Genomic DNA, 24,250 nt, shown 5'->3' with positions numbered 1-24,250 from the left:
GACCAAAAACAGATTTGCTGCATTTGCAGCTCACAGGCTCTTGCCTACCATCAAAACCACAAAGGAGTTATAAAAGGGCATTTAACCACTTCTGGACTGGAAGGTTCTCCCTCTTAATGACCAGGCCATTTTTTGCAATTTGGCACTGCGTTATTTTAACTGACAATTGTGCGGGCGTGCGACGCTGTACCTAAATAAAATTGATGTTCTTTTTTTCCCACAAATAGAGCTTTCTTTTGGTAGTATTTGATTACCTGTGTGATTTTTATTTTTTATGCTATAAACAAAAAAAGAGTGACAATTCTGAAAAAAAAATAAATAAAAATTTCACTTTCTGCTATATAAGATTTCCAATAAAAAAATAAATACAATCTTATTGTTTTCATAATTTTAGGGCCAATTTGTATTCTGCTACAAATTATTTTATTTTTTTTACTAGTAATGGCGGTGATCAACGATTTTTAGCAGGACTGGGGCATTGTGGTGGACAGATCAGGCACCTGACACTTTTGGGGGGACCAGTGACATTACTACAGTAATAAGTGCTAAAAATATGCAATGTTACTGTAATAAGGATACTGACAGGGAAGGGGTTACCACCAGGGACGATCAAAGGGTTAAAGGTTTCCCTAGAGCAGGGATATGCAAACTGTGGCCCTCCAGCTGTTGCAAAACTACAAGTCCCATTATGCTTCTACCTTTGGGTGTCATGCTTGTGGCTGTCAGAGTCTTGCTATGCCTCATGAGACTTGTAGTTCTGCAACATGCAGAACTTGCATATCCCTGCCCTAGAGGGTACTTTCTAACTGTGGGGGGATGGGCTTATGGAATGAACACAGGGACATGTGTTCCTAAATAGGAGGAACACAGGAGCCCTGTGTTCATTGCTGACAGGAGAGCGGGCTGCTGTGTTTACAACAGCAGACAGCTGTTCTGTCTCCATGGGGAGCGATCCCGGGTGCCCGGCAGCAATCATGTCCGTCGGACCTGCAGATCAGCTTCCCCCATGGGGAATGGGCGCACGCACGCACACACTTGTGGTCCTGTGAAGCGACTTACAGCTGGCAGTGTAGCTGGAGGTGCTCTGGGGTCTCAGCTCACAGTCTACAATGATGGTAGTACAGGCAACCACACTAAGTCTACGTTTCCACTAGTGTGACTTGTCATTCGACTTTGGACACAAAGTCACAGCTCATTGATGCCCACACTACTTTGATGCAACTTTTGATACGACTTTGATCCAGAGAGTGTAAAGTTGGATTAAAGTCACATTCTAAATCGTAAAAGTGGAAACGTAGACTAAAGCTCTGTTTCCACTTGTGTGACTTGTCATGCGACTTTGGACACAAAGTTGCATGAGAAGTCACAGCCCATTGATTTCAATGGAACTCGTTCCCATTAATGCAACTTCGAAAAAGTTACCTGCACTACTTTGATGCAATTTTTGATGAGACTGATCCATAAAGTGTAACGTTGGATCAAAGCTGCACTCAAGGTCGCACTCTAGTTTAGTGGCTACATTTCTACTAGTGCAACTCTTAAGTTGTGCGATTTAGAGTGTGACTGAGTGCAGCTTTGATCCAACTTTACACTCTCTGGATCAAAGTCGCACCAAAGTAGTGCATTCACTTTTTCAAAGTCACTGATTTTCAAAGTGGCATCGATTGGAACGGGTGCCATTGAAATCAATAGGTTGTGACTTGTCATGCCATTTTGTGTGTCCAAAGTCGCATGACAAGTCACACTAGTGGAAACTGAGCCTAAAACTCATTACTCACATGTAATGAACAATAGAAATCGATATGTATCCTTCTAAACTTTCAAAAATGTTCCTTTGTACCTTATTTCTTTCATATATTGCGCTGGTCACGTGACCCCCCCCCCCCCCCCCCCCTAGAGAAGCTCCTAGTCTAAACAAGGCTATGAAGACAGTAGATCAGGTTCTGTGCAGGATAGGAGGGATGGGGGAAGGGCTGGGCAGGCCTAGGCATGCCTGTGTTCTAAAATTTAATTGGACCCGTGAAAATTCCAGACCCTCGTCACTTCCGCTGACGCTCCGTCACCACCAGCTGGTGCAAGCCCCGGTGTGCATGCGCAGAAGGCATTTTCAAGATCCAATGAAATTCTAAGACTTACGAACAGCTGACAGAGGAGGAGGGGCTGAGGTGGGATGCACACACCGCTGCGGGAAATTTTTACAACATCGCTGCGTCATCGAGCAAGGAACATGTTGCAGAGCTGACTTAGAGGAGGTGGGAATGAAGTGAATACTCATACTAAATAGAAATGATAAAAAATGTTCAGTATTTCTTATTATTTATTTATTTTTTATCATTACCATTTAGTATGAGTATTCACTTCCTTCCCGCCTCCTCTAAGTCAGCTCTGCAACATGTTCCTTGCTCCACGACGCGGCCGTGTTGTAAAATTTTTCCGCGGCGGTGTGTGCACCTCAGCCCCTCCTCCTCTCAGTCAGCAGTTCGTAAGTCTTAGAATTTCATCGGACCTTGAAAATGCCTTGTGCGCATGCGCACCGGGGCTCGCACCAGCTGGGTTATGACGTAGCGTCACTGGAAGTGACGAGGGTCCGGAATTTTCATGGGTCCGACGAAATTTTGGAACACCTGTCTAAGAAAGACAGACAACCTTTTTAAAAAATGAAAGACAGCTTAGCAAATTCAGATAAAGAGAGATAGCGTTGTCAGTGAAGAACAGGAAGAAGCTGTTTGTCTAGTTTAGATAAGACTTTCCAAGCTCCACAATCAGCTAGCCAGAATATAATATTAGGAAAAATGTCATTTTTGACTGGGGTTTCTCTTTAACTGTTGCCTATTGTCGGTTTTGTGATTTTTTTTTGTAAACCGTTTCTTGCACCAAAGGGGTTTTCTTTCAAAAAGATTTTCTAAAATCTTTAAATTCAACTTTTTGATTGCTGTAATCCGAAATGAAAGAAATCTTTGCCTCCGAGGGCTACTGTGTTTTTAAAACTTTTACATTCCTGCCTGGGTGCGGCAGTAAGCATGTCAGACATTTCTTAAAAGTCACAATTGCAACAGTAGATGCTGTAGACAGTGAAGGTTTCCAGAAAAGCATGTGGGTAATGATCCCCAGTGATGATCCCTTTCAGTCTGTTGTCCCTTAAATTGTCTCATTGAGCGTGAAATATGTAATACAGGGGGCTTAGCATCAGTTTGGGTAAACCAGAACCATTACACAACAAAGGGACATGGATCATGTTTGTTAGGGAGCTCTGAGAGGAGAAGGATGCCAGGCAAACAGGGATTTCCCTTTGTCATAGCAACTTATCCATTGCCCTATATAAACCATGCTGTTATAATCCAAATCAGATGAGTTTCTGTTGGTAATACCACCACCAGTATGAAAATGCAATGAATTCTAGGTAAAGACATAAAAAAAACAGATTTTTCTAATTTAAATAAAACAGCTTTATTTATAAAGTCTAAATGGGCAACAAACCAGAAAAACCCTGAGACAACAGATGCAAAGTATGCCAGATTTATTTTAAAAAAAAAAATATGGAAAAAGGATAATAAATAAAAGTCGGCTCTGTATATATCGTTTCAGCATGTCATTGGTAGAATTATAAAACTGCAATTTCACCTTTATAATGATTAAAAGCTTGTGCAGCATGGTCAAATTAATAATTTGTCCTTATATAACTCATCGCTATAACCGACCCCGACTCCGAACTTAAACCTATGGATCATTATCGCTTTACAAGTCTTGTTTTGAGAGCGAAGGGATACTGCTTATTGCAGTTTAAGTGTAAGACTTCGCAGAGGGTTGTAGCACAACTGGATACTCCAGTGGACTCCAGGAGATTAGGACAGCAATGAGTGACATAGAATGAGTGACTGATAAAAAGATTTCCTTCAGGGTGAACTCTTTTAAATCATTACTAATGCATGAAAAATATTGACACCTGGTGGGTACTTTTACCAATTTCTGTATTTTATCCTACGCAATGAGGAATTGTAATGGGTGATGAGAATGTATGGAACCAACAGTTTTCACACTTTCCTCTTACAGTTTATACAAAGACCCAGCTAGGCCAGGTTGCAGCACACCAGCTGTTAGTGTAGTTTCACACTGAGAGCGGCTTTGAAATTGTGCGAGTTTAGCGAAACTTGCATGATTTCAAACCAGCATTTTCAGTCAGACTTCGGGGGCAATTTGACAGACATCTGTGCAGGTTCTTGAACTTGTCTATATAAATCCCCGAAACTAGCCAACAGTAGTGCAGAAACTACTTATGGGAATTGGTGTGGTGCCGCAAAGGCGGCGTCACACCGATTCAGACTGTGTTATTGCCGGCAGTAGGCTCCGATTTGACGCAATTTGACACGTCAAACTGCATGTCAAATCATCCCAATGTGAACGTGGGATCCAAGTACCAAAGTCTCAGCATGCTTACAGTGATTTGTGGCTTCTGAACAAGCAGAAGGGTCATAGGCTGATGATGTCTGAAAGCTTTAGCAAAGCTAACCCTGCAACCAATCAGATTATAAGGAACAAAGTTGAAGTATAGTGGTAGTAACAATGGTACCCGACACCTTACTAGCTGATCTTCTGTGCCAATACCCTGTTTTGCAAATGGCACAGGGGATGTGCCAGTTCTCAAAAATGGATTCAACAGGCCATACAACAGCTACAACAAGTGAAAAAAAAAAATGGCAGTTTTAATATCCCAGCTTTGATATATCTTGTTCAACTCAGCCTATGTTTGGATGAGTCAGAAGCACCTTACGTCTACATGACTTCCGTAATATAATTGTCATTTATGTCTTTACGCTAAACCATCCACCCACAGACAGTGCAGGCTTCCACAGGATAATGTAAAGCAATACAAAATGTCTGCAGGTGGCCATTCTCGTTTTCAACCCTATGGGGAACTTATTGTGTAATCAAAAACAGCAGTGCTGAGGTACAAAAAGTAAACTCTGCAATCTAAGACCGCATTCACACTGCAGCGGCATGACTTCGGGGGCGACCTGTGAAGTCCCGTGCACCGCGACTTCGGCGCGACTTGCACAGACCTCATATAATGAATGTCTATGCAAGTCGCTCCGAGGTCGCCCGAAGTAGTACAGGACCCTTTTTCTAAGTCGGAGCGAATTGTGTCGCTCCTATTAGAACGGGTCCTGTAGCACTTCATGGACCGCGACTTGTCAGGCTGACAAGTCGCGGTAGTGTGAATGGACATTAAAGGTTAAATCCACCCAAAACTGCCAACTCAGATTTTGATGGCTGTTGGCAAGATCAATAACCCTTTGGCTCTTGGTGACTCCAGGGGCTACATTTTTGCCAAAGTTCCCATCTAAACCCTCCTCCAGTAATTTAGGATGTCAAGTCTACACTAGACTGGCCACTAAGGCAGAGAAGGCGGGACTTAACCTTTAAATTATGATACAATGAAATAGCTACATCTGCATAAGAAAAAAAATAAGTCTATATCTACACTGTACCTTCATCACAGGGACACCAGATAAAGAGTTACTTCTGGCATGCCTTAATGAGAAGACTCCTTCCCCTAGCCACTGAAGTAAATAGCTTACATATGCACACATTTTAAAAAAATCACTACGTTTCTTTATAGGACAGATGCAATTCAAATTCCGCCTGTTTTACATGCCACAATGAAAAATAAAGTTAAGAGGTTTTGACTAGAATTGGATTTGTTTCTATTGTAGGTTTGTTAGCAAAATCCTAATATATTCATCACAATTTTCACTCATTTCCAAGCCCACTGGGAAACAGATGTGTCAGTAGGTTCCTGAATTTTGCTGATCTTACAAGGATCATAATTTTGCAGCCATGAAGTTGACGTGAGGCTTAACGAGAGGGAACAGAGGTAGACTCCTCTTGAATTCTGGCATGTTGCTGATAACTTCGGGCTGAATGCAAACATAGAATTACATATTAGTTATGAGAGAGTCATGCACACCATATAAAACACTTCTGATCCGGTCGATGAATAATTAGCATTCACATAAGCAGATAAACACCGTTTAATATTTATTGAGCATTGTATTAAGGATTGCTTTAAAGGTCTCTTGCCAGTCATTTCATTGGAAATATTACGAGAATGCAGTGGGTGTTCAATATTGGCAGAAATATACTCTGAAAATAGGTGGGAGGGGGCAATGCATCCTACTGTCCGGACGATAAAATTAATGAGTTACACTAACACATAAGAACAGCAAGAGTGTGAACTTAACCACTTAAGGACCAGGCCTATTTTGGACACTTCTTGTTTACAAGTTAAAATCAGTATTTCTTGCTAGAAAATTACTTAGAACCCCCAAACATATATATTTTTTTAGAAGAGACCCTAGAGAATAAAATGGAGATCGTTGCAATACTTTATGTCACACTGTATTTGCGCAGCGGTCTTACAAACGCAATTTTTTGGGAAAAAATACACTTTTTTAAATTAAAGAACACCACAGTAAACTTAGCTCATTTTTTTCTATAATGTGAAAGATAATGTTACGCCGAGTAAATACATACCCAACACAACACGCTCATGGAATGGCGACAAACATTGGTACTTAAAATCTCCATACGCAGCGCTTTAAAAATTTCTAAATGTTACCAGTTTAGAGTTACAGAGGTGGTTTAGAACTTTACTCTCACTCCAACGATTGCGGCGATACCCCACATGTGTGGCTTGAACACAGTTTACATATGTGGACGCAACTTGCATATGCATTCGCTCCTGCGCTTGAGCTCAGAGGGATGGGGTGCTTTACTTTTTTTTTTAATTTTTTTTTATTATTTCTTTATTTTACCTTTTATTTTTATTTACACTGTTTCTTTAAAATTTATATTTTTGATCACTTTCATTCCTATTACAAGGAATGTAAATATCCCTTGTAATAGAAATAAGTAGGACATGTCCTATTTAATGTGAGATCTGGGATCAAAAAGACCTTGGATCTCACATCTACACTTAAAAGCAAAAGAGAAAAAAAATGGGGCCTTTAGGGCCGCTGGGTCCTTCAAGGCCATAGAGCCGAGTGGAGGCCATTTTGCCCTCATTCGACTTCCTGCATAGCATCTCAGAGGACCGGATAATTTTCCCCGCTACCGACAGCTCCGGTAAGCAGGGAAAACGACTGGGAAGCGATGGGAGGGGTCACCTCTCCTGCCGCCCATAAAAGTGATCCCGCGGGGAATCCGCCACTGGGACCACTGTTATGTGAAAGAGGACCACTGGCTGAGTAAGCTATCTGCTGCCATGACACTAGTATTTAATGTCAAAGTACCGATGTAAAACTGCGGCGGGCGGTAAGGAAGTGGTTAAAGAAGTGATTGCAAAGTCTTTTTTTGTTTTGTTTTTTTTAGTAAAAAAAAAAAAAAAAAACACGTCATACTTACCTGCTCTGTGCAACAGTTTGTGGAGAGAGGACCTGAACCTCCTCTTCTTGGGTCCCCCGCGGAAACGCCTGGCTCCTCCACTTCATGGTGGTCCTCTTCTTTCCACCCCATAGAAAGCCGCTTGGGTTACCACCTGCGGGCTTGCTCCCGAGCCATGCTGCAGGTGTCTATTGACACAGACAGTGAAGTTCAACCCTGCCTCATTACAGGATTTGACAGCAGCAGGGGAACCAATGGCTCCTGCTGCCTCAGCAAAGCCTATGAGAGATGCTACAAACAAGCGCAACACTGGATCATGTGAGTACTCGGTAAGTATAAGGAGGAGGGTGAGATGGTGGTACTGTTGCCTAATCATTCTTTACCTGAACACAGGGAATGCATGCATTAAAGGATAAATTCACCTTTAAAACAAAAATAAAATAATAAATGCACAATTTTTTGCAGGTTAAAAAAAATGTGTATTTTTTTTTCTTGGAGCCTGTAAGCATTGTACTCATGATCAGCAGATCAGGGGTGCCATGCAGGACTTCTGCAGACTTGTCAGTGTATTTGTCTGCTTGTACCTCGTAGGGGCAGGCAGATACACACTGACAGGAAGAGACAATGAACAACCAACAGCAAGTGCTCAACAGCGCCACGGTAGTTCATTGAGAACTACAAACAGACAGCCGCAAAGCCTGTTGGGACTTGTAGTTTCCCATTCACAGAATTCCGTGAGTGAATGACACGATCGGGCGGAGCGCAGCCAAGTTTTTTTTTATTTTTTTTAATAGTGACAGCAAGCAGGGAAAGGAGATCCCCCCATTTGCTGTCACTGGAGGCAGCAGCTGGAATAGTGGGAACAGGTTACATGTTCCACCCTAAAAATGGGTGAACATGTAACATGTTATGCTTAGGCTTGAGAACTACTTTAACACGCCTCACTGCCTTTGCCACTTTAAAGGAATTAAAATATTCTTGGAATGCTACATTTTCAGAAGAATCAGATGGTGTACAGCAATTAAGCCCGACCTTCAGCCAATTGGGTACATGAAAACAGTAAGTGTTGAATATCTTACCTTTTTTACTTCCTTTACAAGGCTCACCCAGCCCAGGCAGAAAACTCCTATCCTGTCTGAAGGCTGCAGCTAAAAGTCTGCTGCTATTCTAGAGGAGGGGTACTGTGGTATGACATTGCATTCTGCCTTAACTTCACAACAGTACTACGGTCAGCAAAGCTTGCACTCCCTGCGGATTGCAATGTTTTAGGGCCAACAAGGCACAGTGCATGACAGACTACTGTCCAGAGACTGCTGCTCTCACACAGAGAACGTCGGCCTTAAGAGGAGCATAGGAGTTTTCTGCTGGGGCAATTACAAAAAAAAAAAAAAGTAAATCTGGGTTTTAGAGTAGACATGTTGATTACCTGAGGAAGGGGTGGTGCAGGTGCAAGGTTGACATCATTTTGACTTGGAAACTCCCCAACAACTGGACCTGGGCATAATAAAATTAAAATAAGTTAGCATTTGAAGTTCTAAAAATACTGTGAAATAAAATAACCCGCCATAAACTGACCCCTGGACTCTTCGCACTCAAAACATTTACCCAAGAGATTCCCCACACTTCCCAAATCATTTGCTTTTGTAATAGTCAAGACAGGCAGAAAAGGGAATTCTGAGAGGAGGAGGCTAAAAACCACTGTACATAAAAAAAAAAAAAAAAAAACACCTGGAACATGCATCACCAATAATTGAGTAAAGCATTAGCAGCTTACATATTTAAAATCAAACCCATTCTAGACAAAAAACAGCAATAAAGGCATACCAGCCTAATGAATAGAATTAAACATGTATCTACTCACAAAACTGTATCTTCAGACATAAATTAATAAGTGAGGGGCTTTTGGTGCCTCCAAAGCCAGTAGAAGCAAGTATTTTACGAGCTTCAAGGGATAAACCTGCTTCACCAGAGTTGCTCTCTGATGAAGCAGGTCTATCCCTTGAAACGCGTCAGCATACTTGCTTTGGGAAATAAAGTACTGTTCAAGCCTTCTACATTGGTCATCCAGGCTTTAAAAAGGTACAGAGACCCTAGTCTTATGACTCATTTATTTTTATGATGATATTTTTGTGAGTATATAAATCTTATATTCTATTAATAAATGGTGTCTAAGGTAATGCACTAGATTAGGTGTGCCCTTCTTGCCGTTTGTCTAGAATCAAAGATTTCTATCTGAATAGGGCTACAAAGCTGAAAGCAAAACCTTGGCACTGTACGCATTGACCAACCGACAATCACCTTAGCCTATAAGCTTTTTCAGTCTGCTTCTTTACTTTTGTTTATAACACTTGAGCACTCATGTGGGGATTGTTTAACCTGTTGTTTCTCAACTCCAGTCCTCAAGTACCCCCCCAACAGGTCATGTTTTCAGGTTTTCCATTATTTTGTACAGGCGCTTTTATCAGTTTCACTGCCTTAGACTGGCCATACATGGGTCTAATTTCAAAAGAATTTTCTTTCTAAAATCTTATCTAAAGAATTTTCTTACGAATTTCGCACCATTAGTGGGCTGTGCGGTCATTGAATTTGAGTGATCGGGCATGTTGTTAATTTTTTTGAAAAACAAAGATTTTCTAATTAGTGCTGGGGGGAATCGTGCGAGAAATATAATCGAAAAATAAATGTGCATGAGTGCAAAAAATCCCGGAAAGAAAAGGTCCCAAGCCACAAAAATTCTTTTCTGTAGCAATATGAAGTGAAATTGAAGGCCGAATTTCAAAATCAATGGTGGCATCATCAAATCACAAAACTTCTGATTTTCTAAAGAAATTTTTTCAAAATTGGACCCATGTATGGCCAATTTTCGTAATTTCCACAGCCATTTCACCTGAAGGAAATCCTGAAAACATGACCTGTTGGGGGTACTTGAGGACTGAAATTGAGAAACATTGATCTAACCCATTCTAGTTAAAAGCAACGTCAGCCCCCAAAAATAATCCTGATAGAAGTTTTCTGCAACCAAAGAGCGATTATACTTTGCTGCTTGTGTCTTCTACCTTTGCTTGGTTCCAGTGCTACAGCCTCTGACTTTTCAGCAACATTTCACAGATTGCAATATGCCTGGGTCATATGCCCTTGTTTCCGCTCTATAATTCCATCCTCCAATCCCTTTATAGTGTTATGTAGTGACAGAATGGCTGGAAGCCAGTACGCAAGGCCTGGAGACACAGGCACCTTGCACACTCAGAAAATTTTAATGTTGTAGAACACGTGTCAAACACAAGTTTTGTGTACCGAATCCAAGCCTCCCAGGCCATTTCATGTAGCCCTTGCACCTCAACCTACAGCTCCCCCCTTGTCTTCACCCTCACTTGGTCTCAGCAGTTAGCAGCAGAGAGGATGACAGAACTCCTCCATCAGATTATTGTGTTTCTCCGTGCAGTCGCAGCACCCCATCTTTGCCTCTCCTAGTCTCAGCATTCAACAGACGCCGGCTGCAGACTACAGCCCTCCTCTGGTCCTCCTACAGACTTGCACTTTCTGCTTCCTAGCTCCACCCCCAGCTTCTTCCCAGCAGCAGCACCAGATAAGGGGGGATGGACTGTGATGCAAGAGATAGGGGGAATACTTGACTTCTGATGTAAAGGGGGGAGGTGGGTGCTCTGGGCATCTAGTCTTACAGATAAAGATGGCCCTTTGAGGGCAACCATTTTGCTGATGCGGCCCACACTAAAACTAAGTTTGACACCCCTTTTGTAGGGGGACAAAGACTGGAACAGAACAAAGGAATAGGGCCTGGACCACCAGAGAGGTGAATATAATAGCTCCACTATTGAAGGGGATTTTCATCTTGAATGATTAAGGCAACTGTCACTTTTAAAAGTATTTTTCTTCCACAGGGAGGGGCCTCATTTGAATATTTCAGCTACCTTTTTGTTACTTTGCGTTTCCTAACACCCACACTAACAGACTGTGGCTGGCAACAAAACAGACCTGTTGTAATGTATGTGTAGCACCGTTATTGTTGCATGAGGCAGGAAAGTTTGTGGTTAGTCCTGGTAGCGCAAATCTCAAGACAAGGAAGTTACATTTACTATGACTCTACCCATCAGTCTCATTTGTCCATATAAAATCCAAGCTCCATCTTGCCACAGTATATATTAGTCTACAAAGAGGAACTTACATGAATCCATCTCTCTGGCAAGCACATGCACAGAGACTTTATGTCTTCTTGGAGCTTCCAGTGCTAGCAAGCCCTGCAAAACACCTCAAATCAGATTCTGCTTATAATAAAACATTGCCAAAGAATACAATCTTCACTAAAAGCATGTATTATCAGCACAACTTTAATTTCATCTCATCACCAAATTTTACATCCAGTGGTTCTAAAGCAACTTACAAGTTTTCCCCTTCACCAACGTGACCTTGAACTTTTCTTTTGCAAGACGACAACATGTATTTTGCTGGTAGCTAAGATTAGTCACAAAATTAATTCCCCAGCGCAAGCCCAATGCAAATCAGGTTGCCAGGAAACAAATCTCACAGCAGTTTCTGAATGCTGCTAACCAGCATTTTAGGGACAAAGAATAAAGTGTAAATTTAGATCATTCATCATTACTAGATTTAATTTTTTTCCAAACTGACGCATGTCTTGGCTGTCAGTGACTGGTCTTGAAATAATAAGTCTACAAGGAAATGATATACAAAGCCTGTGCTTTGCCAGCAGAAATATGTATTTGGAAATACAATTATATGAAGAACAGTGGTAAGTGGAATCTTTAACCACTTCCAGCCCAAGGATGTCAGATGATGTCCTAGACTGGGTGGAGACATCTGAATGATGCCTGCAGCTGCAGGCATAATTCAGATATCTTTTGCAGCCATTCCCTGCACCGTAACAACAATCATAGCGGCTGTTCAGCTGCTTGATCCTTCTTACAGGCGAATAGGCCAATTTGTTTTCTGCTACATAATATATTTAAAAAAAAAAATCCCAATAAGCGTATTTTGATTGGTTTGCGCAAACGTTTTTGCATCTACTAACTATGGGAAAGATTTGTCATTTTTATTGTTTTTTTTTACTAATAATAGCGGCGATCTGCGATTTTTTGCAGGACTGCGACATTGCGGTGGACAGATCGGACCCCTAACTGACACTTTTGGGGGTACCGGTGACATTACTACAGTAATCGGTGCTAAAAAATATGCACTGTTACTGTAATAATACCATTGGCAGGGAAGGGGTTAATCCTGTGGGTGATCAATGGGTTAATTGTGAGCCTAGGGGAGTGATTCTAACTGGGGGGGGGGGGGGGGGGCGTGGCTTGTGAAATGATCACAGACATGAGAGCCTATATAGCAGGATCACATGAGCTCTGTGATCATCCCAGGGAGAAGGACCGTTGGCTGTGTTTACAACAGCCGACCATCCTTCTCTCTCAGCGGGGAACGATCGTGGGTGTCAGGCGGCAAACGGAGCCGCCTGACACACGCATCAGCTTCCCCGCTGACGATCGGGGGCGGGAGCGCGCTGCGCGTTTGCCCTCTAGCTGCCCCCAGGTGAGCAGTAGATCTACGTAGTTTGCCTGTACGAGCCAGCCTGCCGCAGTAAATATAACGTAAGCGGTCCGGAAGTGGTTAAGGAGCACAATAAAATACTTGAACACAAATGAGCTACATGGTTGAGTTGCCAGAAAGACGTCTTTACTGAGCCAATGCCACAAAAAAGCCCAGTTACAATCAGTGTTGGGGGTAACGAGTTACAAAGTAACGGATTACAGTAACTACATTACTTTTTTTGGTAACAAAGTAACATAACTAGTTACAATACTAATATTGGTAACTACACTACTTTACTAGGCTATAGGAGGTAACTACACTACTTTACTAGGCTATAGGAACGCTCTTTCCTGCGTTACCCAAGCCGTGCGATACAATCGTTATTTGGAAGAATAGAGAGGGATGAAGTTTATGACTTTTTGTTGCACTTTATGTTTTATTCTGTTTTTTCAGGTTTTGTTCTCATGTTTCCCAAAGCCTGTGTTTATACAATAAACTCTATGCAGAAAGAGTGTCATGTATCTTCTTCTACACGGTCAATTAAGAAAGAGGAAAGTAAAGTAATAAGTAGTGAAGTTACTTTTCAAATGCAGTAACTAATAAAGTAATCTTGTTACAATTTACAGAAGTAACTAGTAACTAGTTACATTTTTTGAGTAACTACTCCAACACTGGTTACAATAGGCCTGAAAACACCTTGACATGCCTTACTGGGCATTTTTGTGGCACTGGTGCAGTAAAGGCTTCTTTCTGTATGTCCAGCACAACACAGCCCTTCCTGCTGCTCTGCTTAATAAGTGATGAGACCACAGAGCTATTTCTATTGAAATCAATACACCAGGCAGAAAATGAGCTCACGATACCTTGTAAAAGTTTAGGATGTCATCCTTGGTCAGGGTTTTCAGATATGCCACTTCAACATTGTCTGCAATGAAAGACAATCAGTTAAAGAGGATAGAAACCGATTTTTACAGCGTAAATGTAAGATATAAGTGATTTGGGATATCACTGGAACATGAAAGAGCTGGTAATCTTCATACTTAAAAAGTGAGTTCTAAAAAATAAATATAATAAATTAAAAATATCAAAAATCTAACAAAGCAGCACTGAAAGACCACAAGGGTTGCCTTTATACCAGAAACAGGCTGCCAAAACCTGCTTCATAGCCCCCCTGTCCCCACCACCACATTCTGCCTGGCAATGTTTCAGGCTCTCAATCGTTTTCTTAAAGCTTTGCATTCTAGAAAGCCTAGTGGGGCAGATCAGTTGGCAATGTTAATTCTCAATGCAGGTCTTTTCACAGCAGATTCTTTGGTGTCAAATAAGGCAAGTATGTGCTTTTTAGGTGTTAACTGGTGTTAAAAGTTGAGGAATATTTAATGCTTTGCAATAGGTTTAGTGTTATGGTTCAGGTTAAGAGTTAATGTTAGGAATTCGGTAATGGGGTTAATTTGGCTTGCAGTTAAAGTTTAATACAACTCACAGGAACTAATTTCAGAGCTATGTTAAGGGCTGAGGGTCACAGGCATTATCAGCACTAGGCTTGTGACGGTATCAGATTTTCATGCTGCGATTAATTGATTAAGGTTTTGCCACGGTATACGGTATTATCACGGTATTCTATTATTAAATTTAAATTATTAAATTTCCACCTCACTTCAATTTCATTGCTGAATTTAGGGGCTTTGGTTCACTTATGCACATTATTATATAGTCAGTCAGTACAGACTCTGTGAACCAGGCCTAAAATAGGTCATCAAGCAGTGTCTGGCCTAACTGGTGATAACTGGTTCTGGCGCTCGGCTCCGATCCGATGGCCTGGTCATTAAGAGGGCAAATCCTTGTGGTCAAGAAGTGGTTAAACCTGAAGGAGGTGTTGTTTATAAATTACTTTACTATTGCTTTAGGCCTGGTTCACATGTATGCGGGTTGGTGGTTCACATTTGCACAGGCATAGCAGCCCATTGATTTGAATGGGCTGCTATGCCCTCATTTTCCGCAGAAAAAAGGTGCATGCAGCATTTTTTTAAAATTCAGTGGCCTTGAAATCCATCCTGCTTTTGCACCATGCGACTAACCTGCAGTTCCTGCTCTGGCAAGCTTTCTGCATTTTTTGTATACGTGGGCACGGCATTTAAAAATAAACAGTTTGCGTGTGCAGCAACGGCAGGTAAGTCGCATGGTGCAAAAGAAGGATGGATTTCATGGCCACTGCATTTTTTTAAATTCTGCATGCACCTTTTTTCAGCTGAAAACGCAGGCATAGCAGCTCAAGCCCATTCACATCAATGGGCTGCTATGCCTGTGCAAATGTGGGCCCCCAACCCGCATACATGTGAACCAGGCCTAAAGCAATAGTAAAGTCATTAATTGGTTAAACCTGCAGGAGGACCGGTGTTTTTATCTATTAATGACTTTACTATTGCTTTAGGCCTGGTTCACATGTATGCGGGTTGGGGGCCCACATTTGCACAGGCATAGCAGCCCATTGATGTGAATGGGCTTGAGCTGCTATGCCTGCGTTTTCAGCTGAAAAAAGGTGCATGCAGAATTTAAAAAAATGCAGTGGCCATGAAATCCATCCTTCTTTTGCACCATGCGACTTACCTGCCGTTGCTGCACACGCAAACTGTTTATTTTTAAATGCCGTGCCCACGTATACAAAAAATGCAGAAAGCTTGCCAGAGCAGGAACTGCAGGTTAGTCGCATGGTGCAAAAGCAGGATGGATTTCAAGGCCACTGAATTTAAAAAAAATGCTGCATGCACCTTTTTTCTGCGGAAAATGAGGGCATAGCAGCCCGTTCAAATCAATGGGCTGCTATGCCTGTGCAAATGTGGGCCGCCAACCCGCATACATGTGAACCAGGCCTAAAGCAATAGTAAAGTCATTAATAGATAAAAACACCGGTCCTCCTGCAGGTTTAACCACTTCTGGATCGCAAGGATTTGCCCCTTTAAAGACCAGGCCATCGGATCAGAGCGCCAGGACCAGTCATCACCAGGTAGGCCAGACACTGCTTGATGGCTATATAATAATGTAATGTGGGCTGCTAGGCGTGTGTGTGTGTATATATATATTTATTAGAGCTGCACGATTCTGGCCAAAATGAGAATCACGATTTTTTAGCTTGGAATAAAGATCACGATTCTCTCACGATTCTCTGTGTAACAAAAAAAAAAAAAATTGGGATAACTTTACTGTTACGTTTTTTTTTTTTTTTTTTTTTTATTCATTAAAGTCTAATCATTGCGTTTGAAAGACTGCTGCGCAAATACAGTGTGACATAAAATATTACAACATTTTATTCTGTAGGGTCTCTGCTAAAAAAATATATAAAATGTTTGGGGGTTCTAAGTACTTTTCTAGCAAAAAAAAAACTGATTTTAACTTGCAAACAGCAAGTGTCAGAAAAAGATCCAGTCTTTAAGAGGTTAAACTTCCTTTCTCCCTGGCAGAGGGAAGGAAAAGATACAAATGTAATCATTTTTGTTTATAGTTAGGAGACTTAATGCTGAAAGGTGTTAGCTGAGTGAGTGAATGAGTCATCCAGCTCACTGAAATGTATCAATTCACAAGTCAGGCAGACTTGACAGAGAAACTCGGTATTTTAAAAATGCCACAATAACAATACCGTGGCTATGCAATACCGCGATATATCGAATTACCGAAAACCGGCATATGTCTAATCAGCACACCAAAATACATCATCTCAGTCGAGTCACATTTACTATATCCCAGCTATTCCATAAATGCAACCTAATTAAAACACCAGTTGGTTTGCTGGTGGCCACAAAAGCCCACTGTTATCACATCAGCATTCCTTATTACTTTTAATGTTTCGGATGTAAATGGTGTAAGGATTCAGCTATTATCTTGCTTTCTGTCCTTGATACCAAAAGATGACATGCTCCGTCTAGTGTTGCTCACCTCTGTCAAAGTGATACTGCTGAGAGATGATTTCCCCCCAGTACTTTGCGCACTCAGCTGACAGTTTCTTTGGCTTGTCCAAGCGTCGCAGAGCCAGAGCCTGGACATGTTTCTGGAAAGCCTCATCAGACATCTCCTCTAGAGATTTCTCCATGGTCTTCAGGAAGGCCTCCACCCGACTTTCTAGGTAATGAGGTGGCTTCTCTGACTGTATAATAAACCTCAGGCCTTGGATACCATTTGCTCTACGAGGGCCACTGAACACAATGTAACCTTCAAAAAAAGACAAAATATAACGCTGTGTATGAAATGGGTCACAAATGCCATTATTTCACTTACATAGGAAAATTATTATCACAGTCTAGATACATTACAAAGAAAAAAGGCTACACAAAAGACAAAATTAACCAGTGGCTTTATAGGTGCATTCAATAAACCAGAGACAGATGGCGCACTTTGAAAAAACAAAAGAAGTGAAAAATCCTATTGGGAGGATGGGATTTCACAGTAGTTGCTGTTGTATGTAGGTGGAAATAATAAGGTGAAGATCTCACATCAGATTAATCTAACGATATTAAAACACTAGTAGGTGAAATCATCCTACTGACATCTAAGGATACCAAACCATGCTGAGTAAATTGGCCCATTGGGCAGCTCTATAGTAGCCATGTGCACTTTTTGAAAAAGCGGGATTTTTGTACTTCTGAAGTTCATTGACGGACACAGCTCCTGATATTCATAACCATTGGGTTATACTGCCCCCTACAGGAGTAAGCCACTAGGTTAAAAATAATTCTGGCTATACCCATGGGCAGTCCCAGGGCATATAAGCCCACTCTCTGCTATAGCTACTCAGTTTTGTTACAAGCAGTGTCAGGGAAATTATAACTCCTCAGAGGGGTGGGTGCTGTGTCCGTCAATGAACATCAGAGAAATGGATTTTACGATAAAGTAAAAAATCTAATTTTCTCTTGTTTCTTTGACAGACACAGCTCCTGATCTTCATAACCATTGGGACGTCTGTCCCAAAGCAGTGTTCAACATGAGATGTGGGAACAACAAAAAATTCCCAAGGCTAAACATTAGCTAACCAGGCAACAGGAGCTCAACCAAAGAAAGCCCACTTGAAAAAAACAACACACCCTCAAAGAGGATCAGGTCCTCTTAAACAGCAGCCTGCAAAACCTTGCAACCAAAAGAAGCATCCGCAGATGCCAACACATCCACTTTAAGAAACCTTGTGAAAGTTTGCACAGAAGACCAGGTGGCTGCCTTGCAAACCTGCATCACGGACGCCTGATGACGGAAAGCTCAGGAGGCACTAAGCACCCTAGTAGAGTGCGCCTTGACAGGGAAAAGAGGAACCTGACCCCTGATGGAATAGTCCTGTTCTGTCTGATCCATGTGGAAATGGTCGCAGAGGAAGCGAACAACCCTTTTTGAGAAAAAAAAGAGTCACTTCCTGAAAGACTCAGTTGCTGCCAGGAACACCCAAATTGCCTGGACCACATCCAAGTCATGCAAGGCAATTTCCTTCAGATGCTTAGGCCTGGGATACAGTGAAGGCAACACAAGGTCTTCGTTCAAATGAAAATCAGAGACAACCTTTGGAAGCAATGACGGACAGGGGCGAAGAACCACCTTATCCCGGTGAATTACCAGGTAAGGTGGACAGGATAACGCCACTACTTCTGACAACCTGCACGCAGATGTGATAGCCAATAAAAAGGCAGCCTTATGGGACAGAGTAAGCAGGGGAATATCCCAAATATTTTCAAAGGGAGGCTTCTGTAGAACTGAAAGCACCAAATAGGATCCCAAGGGGGAACCAAATGTCGGACACCCTGAAGAAAGGTACACACCAGGGAGCGTGTGGCCAAAGGTCGTTGGAAGAAGACCGCCAAAGCAATAAGCGTATTTTGATTGGTTTGCGCAAAAGTTATCACGTCTACAAACCAGGGGAAAGATTTATGTCATTTTTATTTAATTTTTTTTTTTACTAGTCACTTTTAATGGCCTCGATCTGCAATTTTTAGCGGGACTGCGACATTGCAGCGGACACATCGGACACCTTACATTTTTGACACTTTGGGGGGGGGACCAGTGACATTACTACAGTAATAAGTGCTAAAAATATGCAGTTACTATGATAATGACATTGGCAGGGAAGGGGTCAACAGTGGTGATCACACGATAAATGTGAGCCATGGGGAATGTTTTCTAATTGTGGGGGGGATGGGTTTGTGAAATGACCACAGAGACCTGTGATCCTATATAGAAGGATCACAGGCACGGCTCTGATCATTTCAGAGAGAAGAACGGTCAGCTGTGTTTACAACAGCTGACCGTCCTCTCTCAGCAGGGAGCGACTGCGGGTGCCCGGGGGCAATCGCGGCCATCGATCTCGTGGACTGGCAGCCCTGCTATCTAGCGGGGGCGGGAGAGCTTCGGCGGGCGCTCGCCCCCCAGCACCACGCGTGCAACCGACATAGGGCTACGTCGTTTCGCTCAGCCGAGCCTGCCTCCTGCAGCAAATCTGCGGCGGGTGGTTGGCATGTGGTTAAAAGGCACTCAAGGCTACTTTCTGTTAAACCCCCTCCTTGAAGGAAGGTCAAAATCCGAGCCATGAGAAGGAGCAGGGAAAAACCCCAAGAGACTTACACCATGCAATGTAGGGCTTCCACATACGATGGTAGATCTTCCTAGAGATGGTTTTCTAGCTTTCAACAGTGTAGGAATCACCGACTTAGATAAACCACTATCCTTCAGCAACTGGCCTTCAACAGCCAAGCCGTCAAAGCCAGAGAATTTAAAGCAGGATGGAAGATCGGGCCTTGGGAAGCAGATCCTCCCTGAAAGGAATCTTCAAAGGAAGATCGGCGACCAGCCGCACAAGATCGGCGTGCCAAGCCCGGCGAGGCCAGTTTGGAGCCACTAAGATGACTGGAATCCTTTTTGCCTCGATCCTGCGTAAAATAAAAGTCTGGGCAGAAGCTTGAGAGGAGGGAAGGCATAAATCAGACTATGCTGACCCCCACTGGGCCACCAGCGTGTCTGTGGCGTCCACCAGAGGATCCCTTGACTGAGCCACAAACCTCTGCACCTTTCTGTTTAGCCGAGATGAAAACAGATTAACTTTGGGGGTGTCCCACCGGGACACAGCTACTGAAACCTCTCCGGATGTAGGGACCACTCCCCGTGGTCCAATGCCTGCCAACTGGGGTAATCCGCCTGCCAATTTTCCACCCCGGGAATGTGTACGGCGGAGATGGCTGGAATAAACAGTTTTGCCCACTTTAGAATGCCGGCTACCTCCAGAGCCGCCAGGACACTTCTTGTGCCCCCTTGGTGATTGACAAAAGCCACAGTCGCTGCATTGTCTGATTGAATATGCAATGGACAAACCTGAAGACGATACTCCAATGATCCAGACATAGTCTAATCGTTCGGAGTTCCAAGACATTAATCGGTGGACTGGACTCTTCAGAATGTTTGCCGAGGACGCCTCCCTCATCCGTGGTGACCACTGTCCAATACAAGGGGAGGAAGGATTTTCCCATCCGAAACGTCAGATATACTATTATGATTATCCAGAGTCTGAGGAGTCTTGTCTCATTTGTTCAGAATTTTCCTTTTGCAGGCACCTTGTATGTAACTGTGCAAACGGAACCGCCTCAAAAAGGTAGACACCGTCAGGCCCAGCACCCGCATGCAAGTCTGGAGGGATGACCATTTGTTGCACAGCAGGAGGGGAATTGCAGCCTGCAATTTCTAGAGTTTGTCCTAAGGAAAGAGCACTCTGGATAAGGCCGAGTCCGGAGTAAGGCCCAGATAGTCCAGCTTTGTGGACTGAACCAGAGCAGACTTCTGAAAATTCAGAATCCAGCCAAACTCCCGCAGAGTTTGTATTATGATCTCCAGGTTCTCCACCAGAAAAAAGGGAGACTCCGCTTGCAGGAGGAAATCATCCAAGTAGCCCAGTACCACAATTCCCATTTGGCGTAGCAAAGTTAGCGCCGAGGTTAACACTTTTGCAAAGACCCGAGGAGCAGGGGAGAGACCTAAGGGTAAACGCCACAAACGGATAATGCTCCTCTCCCACAGCAAAGCGGAGAAAACGCTGGTGACTGGCACATATTGGAATGTGAAGGAAGGCATCCTTGATATCGATAGAGGTGAGGAAATCCCCCTGATGCAGGGATGCCGCCACCGTTCGAATGGACTCCATTCTGAACTTCTGTATGCGCAGTTGCGCACAAAGCAGTTTAGCGCCTTCAAGTCCAGGATTGGAAGCACTTTGTCTTCCTCCTTCCTGGGAACTGGTTTGAGTAAAAACCATGAAAACATTCCGAGGTCGGAACTGGGACAATCACCCCTTGAAGGAACAGGTCTTGTACCACCCCAAACAGGCCCTGTAAGGCCCTTGGGACAGGCGCAAGTTGGAAGGAAAAAACCTTGCTGGGGGACAAGAGCAAATCTCGATCTTGTAGCTTGACCGAATGACTTTGTGGACCCACTTTCTCTTGAACCCGGGGAGTCCATGGGTCCGGAAAACAGCGAAGACGTCCCCCCACCCTGGATACGGGTGAAGGCGCACCTTCATGCAGAAGGAGCCTTGGCCATGGGTATGGAGAACCCCAATCTTGGCTTGCCAGACCAGGTTCTTTTGGATTCCCCATGAAGAGGCTCTGAAAGGCTTCAAGCCCTTGTCAGTCGACCCTGAGGGACAAAAAAAACTTCTTATGAGCTGAGAAGGAAGGCCCACGTCTATGACGAGGTTCCTTGCCCTTAGTAGCATGTAGAAGAAAAGTACTCTTTGCCCCTGTGAGGCCTTTAATGATGTCAACCAGGGTAGCTCAAAACAGGCGATCTCCTTGAAAAGGAAGATCAGTCAAGGCCTTTTTTGAAATCTGATCCGCAGACCAGCACTTGAGCAAAAGACACGCCGAAGGACAACAGCCAAAACAGAGAGGCGAGCCAACAGGGGAGCTGCATCCAAAGAGGCATCACAGATAAACTGCAGCCCCCGGACCAGCTGGTCCTCCATCTCGGCAAAGACAGGGGCGAGTTGTTCTCCCTCCAGGTCACAGTGTAGGAGCTTAGCCTACTCGGCGTCATTGCCGAACCAGCCAGAGCGTACATAGTGCGGGCCACAGCCTCCACCTTCTGATCAGCCGGATCCTTAAAGGCAGGGGACTCTTCAACCGGAATCATGGTTGCCTTGTTTAATCTGGAAACTGGGGGGCCACCACCGGTGGCACAGTCCACTTTTCAAGAAAAAACTCCTCATAGGGTTAACGCCTAGTAAAGCGCTTCGGAACCCCACGGGGATGCTTTGGTCGTCCCCACTCTTTAGCGACAAATCTGTCAAAATAGGCAGGGAAAGGAAACACCTTTGCCGCTTTGGATGGCTTGTGAGCTCCAAAGGGCCCCTTCGCCTCCATTGCAACTTCAGCCACATCCTCCATCTTCAGGGTCACATGCACAGATAAAATCAGTGCATCCACCAGCGCCTTGTCGTGCGCGGTCGCAGACGTTGAGGAATTATTCTCACTATCAGAGGATTCCAGGAGCGTAGTTGCAGACCCAGCATGGCAACCCACGTCCGCGGCGGCCGAATCAGATTCAGGATCTGATTAGACAGATGAAACCTGTTTAAGGGGAAGACGGGGTGCTTTTTGCTAGCCCGTTGCCCGCAAGCTACCTCCACCTGGGACACAAGGTACTCCATGGATGGTTGGGACCCGGAGGGCCCCACAGCCTCAGAGGGGAGATCAGGTAGGGAAATGTGCTCCAAAGACTCCATGAGTCACTAGGGGACCTCACAAAAAGTGTAAAACAATGCTATAGTACAACCCCCACCGCGCTGGCAGCACCACCCGGTCGCAAGGGACAGAGCACCAAGTGATCCTCAGCAGAGAGGGAGAGGACACCACTAGACTTACCACTCACAGAAACAGGCACAACCAAGAGAATCTGCACTACACATGCGAGGATCAGGAAGTAAAATGATCCAGGAGTCAGCACCAGGGGATGAGGAGGGGCTCCCACCACCAAAATCGCCGCGCCCACATCGCTCCACTGTCATTGCCACCGCCATTTCCTATGGCAAACAACAAAATGGCCACCGTGTATAGAAACACACAGCCTACAACAAAATTGCAGCCCCGAGGCTTACAGGGATCCAGGAGGGAGACCAGGCCTCAACAGATCCGGGGGCCCTGGCAGAAGCACCCACCAGGTACAACCCCCACCCACCGCCCCCCAGTCAATTGTCCGATCCCTGGCAGCTCAGTTCCCCCGGCCCCCATCGCAATTAGCGCCCTGCCCTCACCCCGGGAAAGTAGCCAGACAACCCAAACAGCCCCAGCGTGGAGTTGGGCAGAATGAGGGACTTGGCGAGGGGGGGGGGTGTTGCCTGCGGGGAGGAGGGGAACCCAGAGGTCCGACCGTCCCAAGGAGGGGTCCACGTCCACCCCAAAAAACTCCAGGGGGAGAGTGGTAACAGCTGCTCACCATACCAGGTGGGCACCGTTCTAGACAGAAACCCCCTCCATCGAAATGGGGGGGCTGTTGGCCAGAAGGTTGCCTGCGGGGAGGAGGGGAACCCGGAGGTCCGACCGTCCCAAGGAGGGGTCCACGTCCACCCCAAAAAAAAAAGGTCTGTTGCCTGCGGGGAGGAGGGGAAACCCGGAGGTCCGACCGTCCCAAGGAGGGGTCCACATCCACCCCAAAAAAACTCCAGGGGGAGAGTGGTGACAGCTGCTCACCATGCCAGGTACCAGGCGGGCACCGCTCTAGACAGAAACCCCCTACATCGAAATGGGGGGGGGGCTGTTGGCCAGAAGGAACGCTGCAACTGGGGCTGAGACCCGGGCGTATGCCTCCTCGCAAAGCATTTAACTCAGGTCAGCCCCCGTCCAGTGGGGCTATGTCGCAGCCGACCTAGAGCGGAGCTGAGGTCTGCGCGCGCTCGCTGGCCAGACTGGGGTGACCACTGGATCTAGATTATCCAGCCCGTCGCCCAGTCTGGCAGTTGATTGTAGATCTCAGAAGAAAAAATCCAGGAGGAAATTTCCATCTAAAAAATGTTGCCAGGACCAAAGATCCCAGCAAGGAAATGGGTCCTCACTCCTGAGACTAGGCAGAACAAAAACTGAGTGGCTATAGCAAAGAGGGATTATACCCCCTGGGGCTGCCCATGGGCGTAGCCAGAATTCTTTTCTGCCTAGTGTCCTACTCCTGTAGAAGGCAGTATAACCCAATGGTTATGAATATCAGGAGCTGTGTCCGTCAATGAACGAAAGAGAAAATGTTATTAATGTTATTAATCAAGTGGTAATTGCACTGCAAGAGGCTGTGTCATGTTCTCAGTGACTAA

At 44.3% G+C, this 24,250-nt stretch overlaps 1 protein-coding gene across 6 annotated transcripts in view; it reads right to left on the bottom strand.

The window, feature by feature from the left end:
- Window positions 1-5,440: 5,440 nt before the first annotated feature.
- The window catches only part of IDE (insulin degrading enzyme), a 168,325-nt gene continuing 149,515 nt past the window's right edge, over window positions 5,441-24,250 (bottom strand). For 5 of the 6 annotated variants that reach the window (XM_082267650.1, XM_082267652.1, XM_082267653.1 and 2 more), the window contains exons 21-25: window positions 16,870-17,142; window positions 13,803-13,864; window positions 11,564-11,636; window positions 8,807-8,874; window positions 5,442-5,915 (exon numbers count right to left, since the gene is read on the bottom strand). In XM_082267650.1, the coding sequence (XP_082123776.1) occupies window positions 5,820-5,915; window positions 8,807-8,874; window positions 11,564-11,636; window positions 13,803-13,864; window positions 16,870-17,142 (572 nt within the window). In that variant the 3' untranslated portion in view covers window positions 5,442-5,819. Of the gene's footprint in view, window positions 5,916-8,806; window positions 8,875-11,563; window positions 11,637-13,802; window positions 13,865-16,869; window positions 17,143-24,250 lie in introns of all 6 variants that reach the window. The other variant, XM_082267651.1, reaches the window with a different exon arrangement.

The sequence above is a fragment of the Pelophylax lessonae genome, assembly GCF_965119305.1.
Source record: "Pelophylax lessonae genome assembly, chromosome: 9".
NCBI lineage: Eukaryota > Metazoa > Chordata > Amphibia > Anura > Ranidae > Pelophylax > Pelophylax lessonae.
This window is presented reverse-complemented; position numbering and strand designations above follow the sequence as displayed.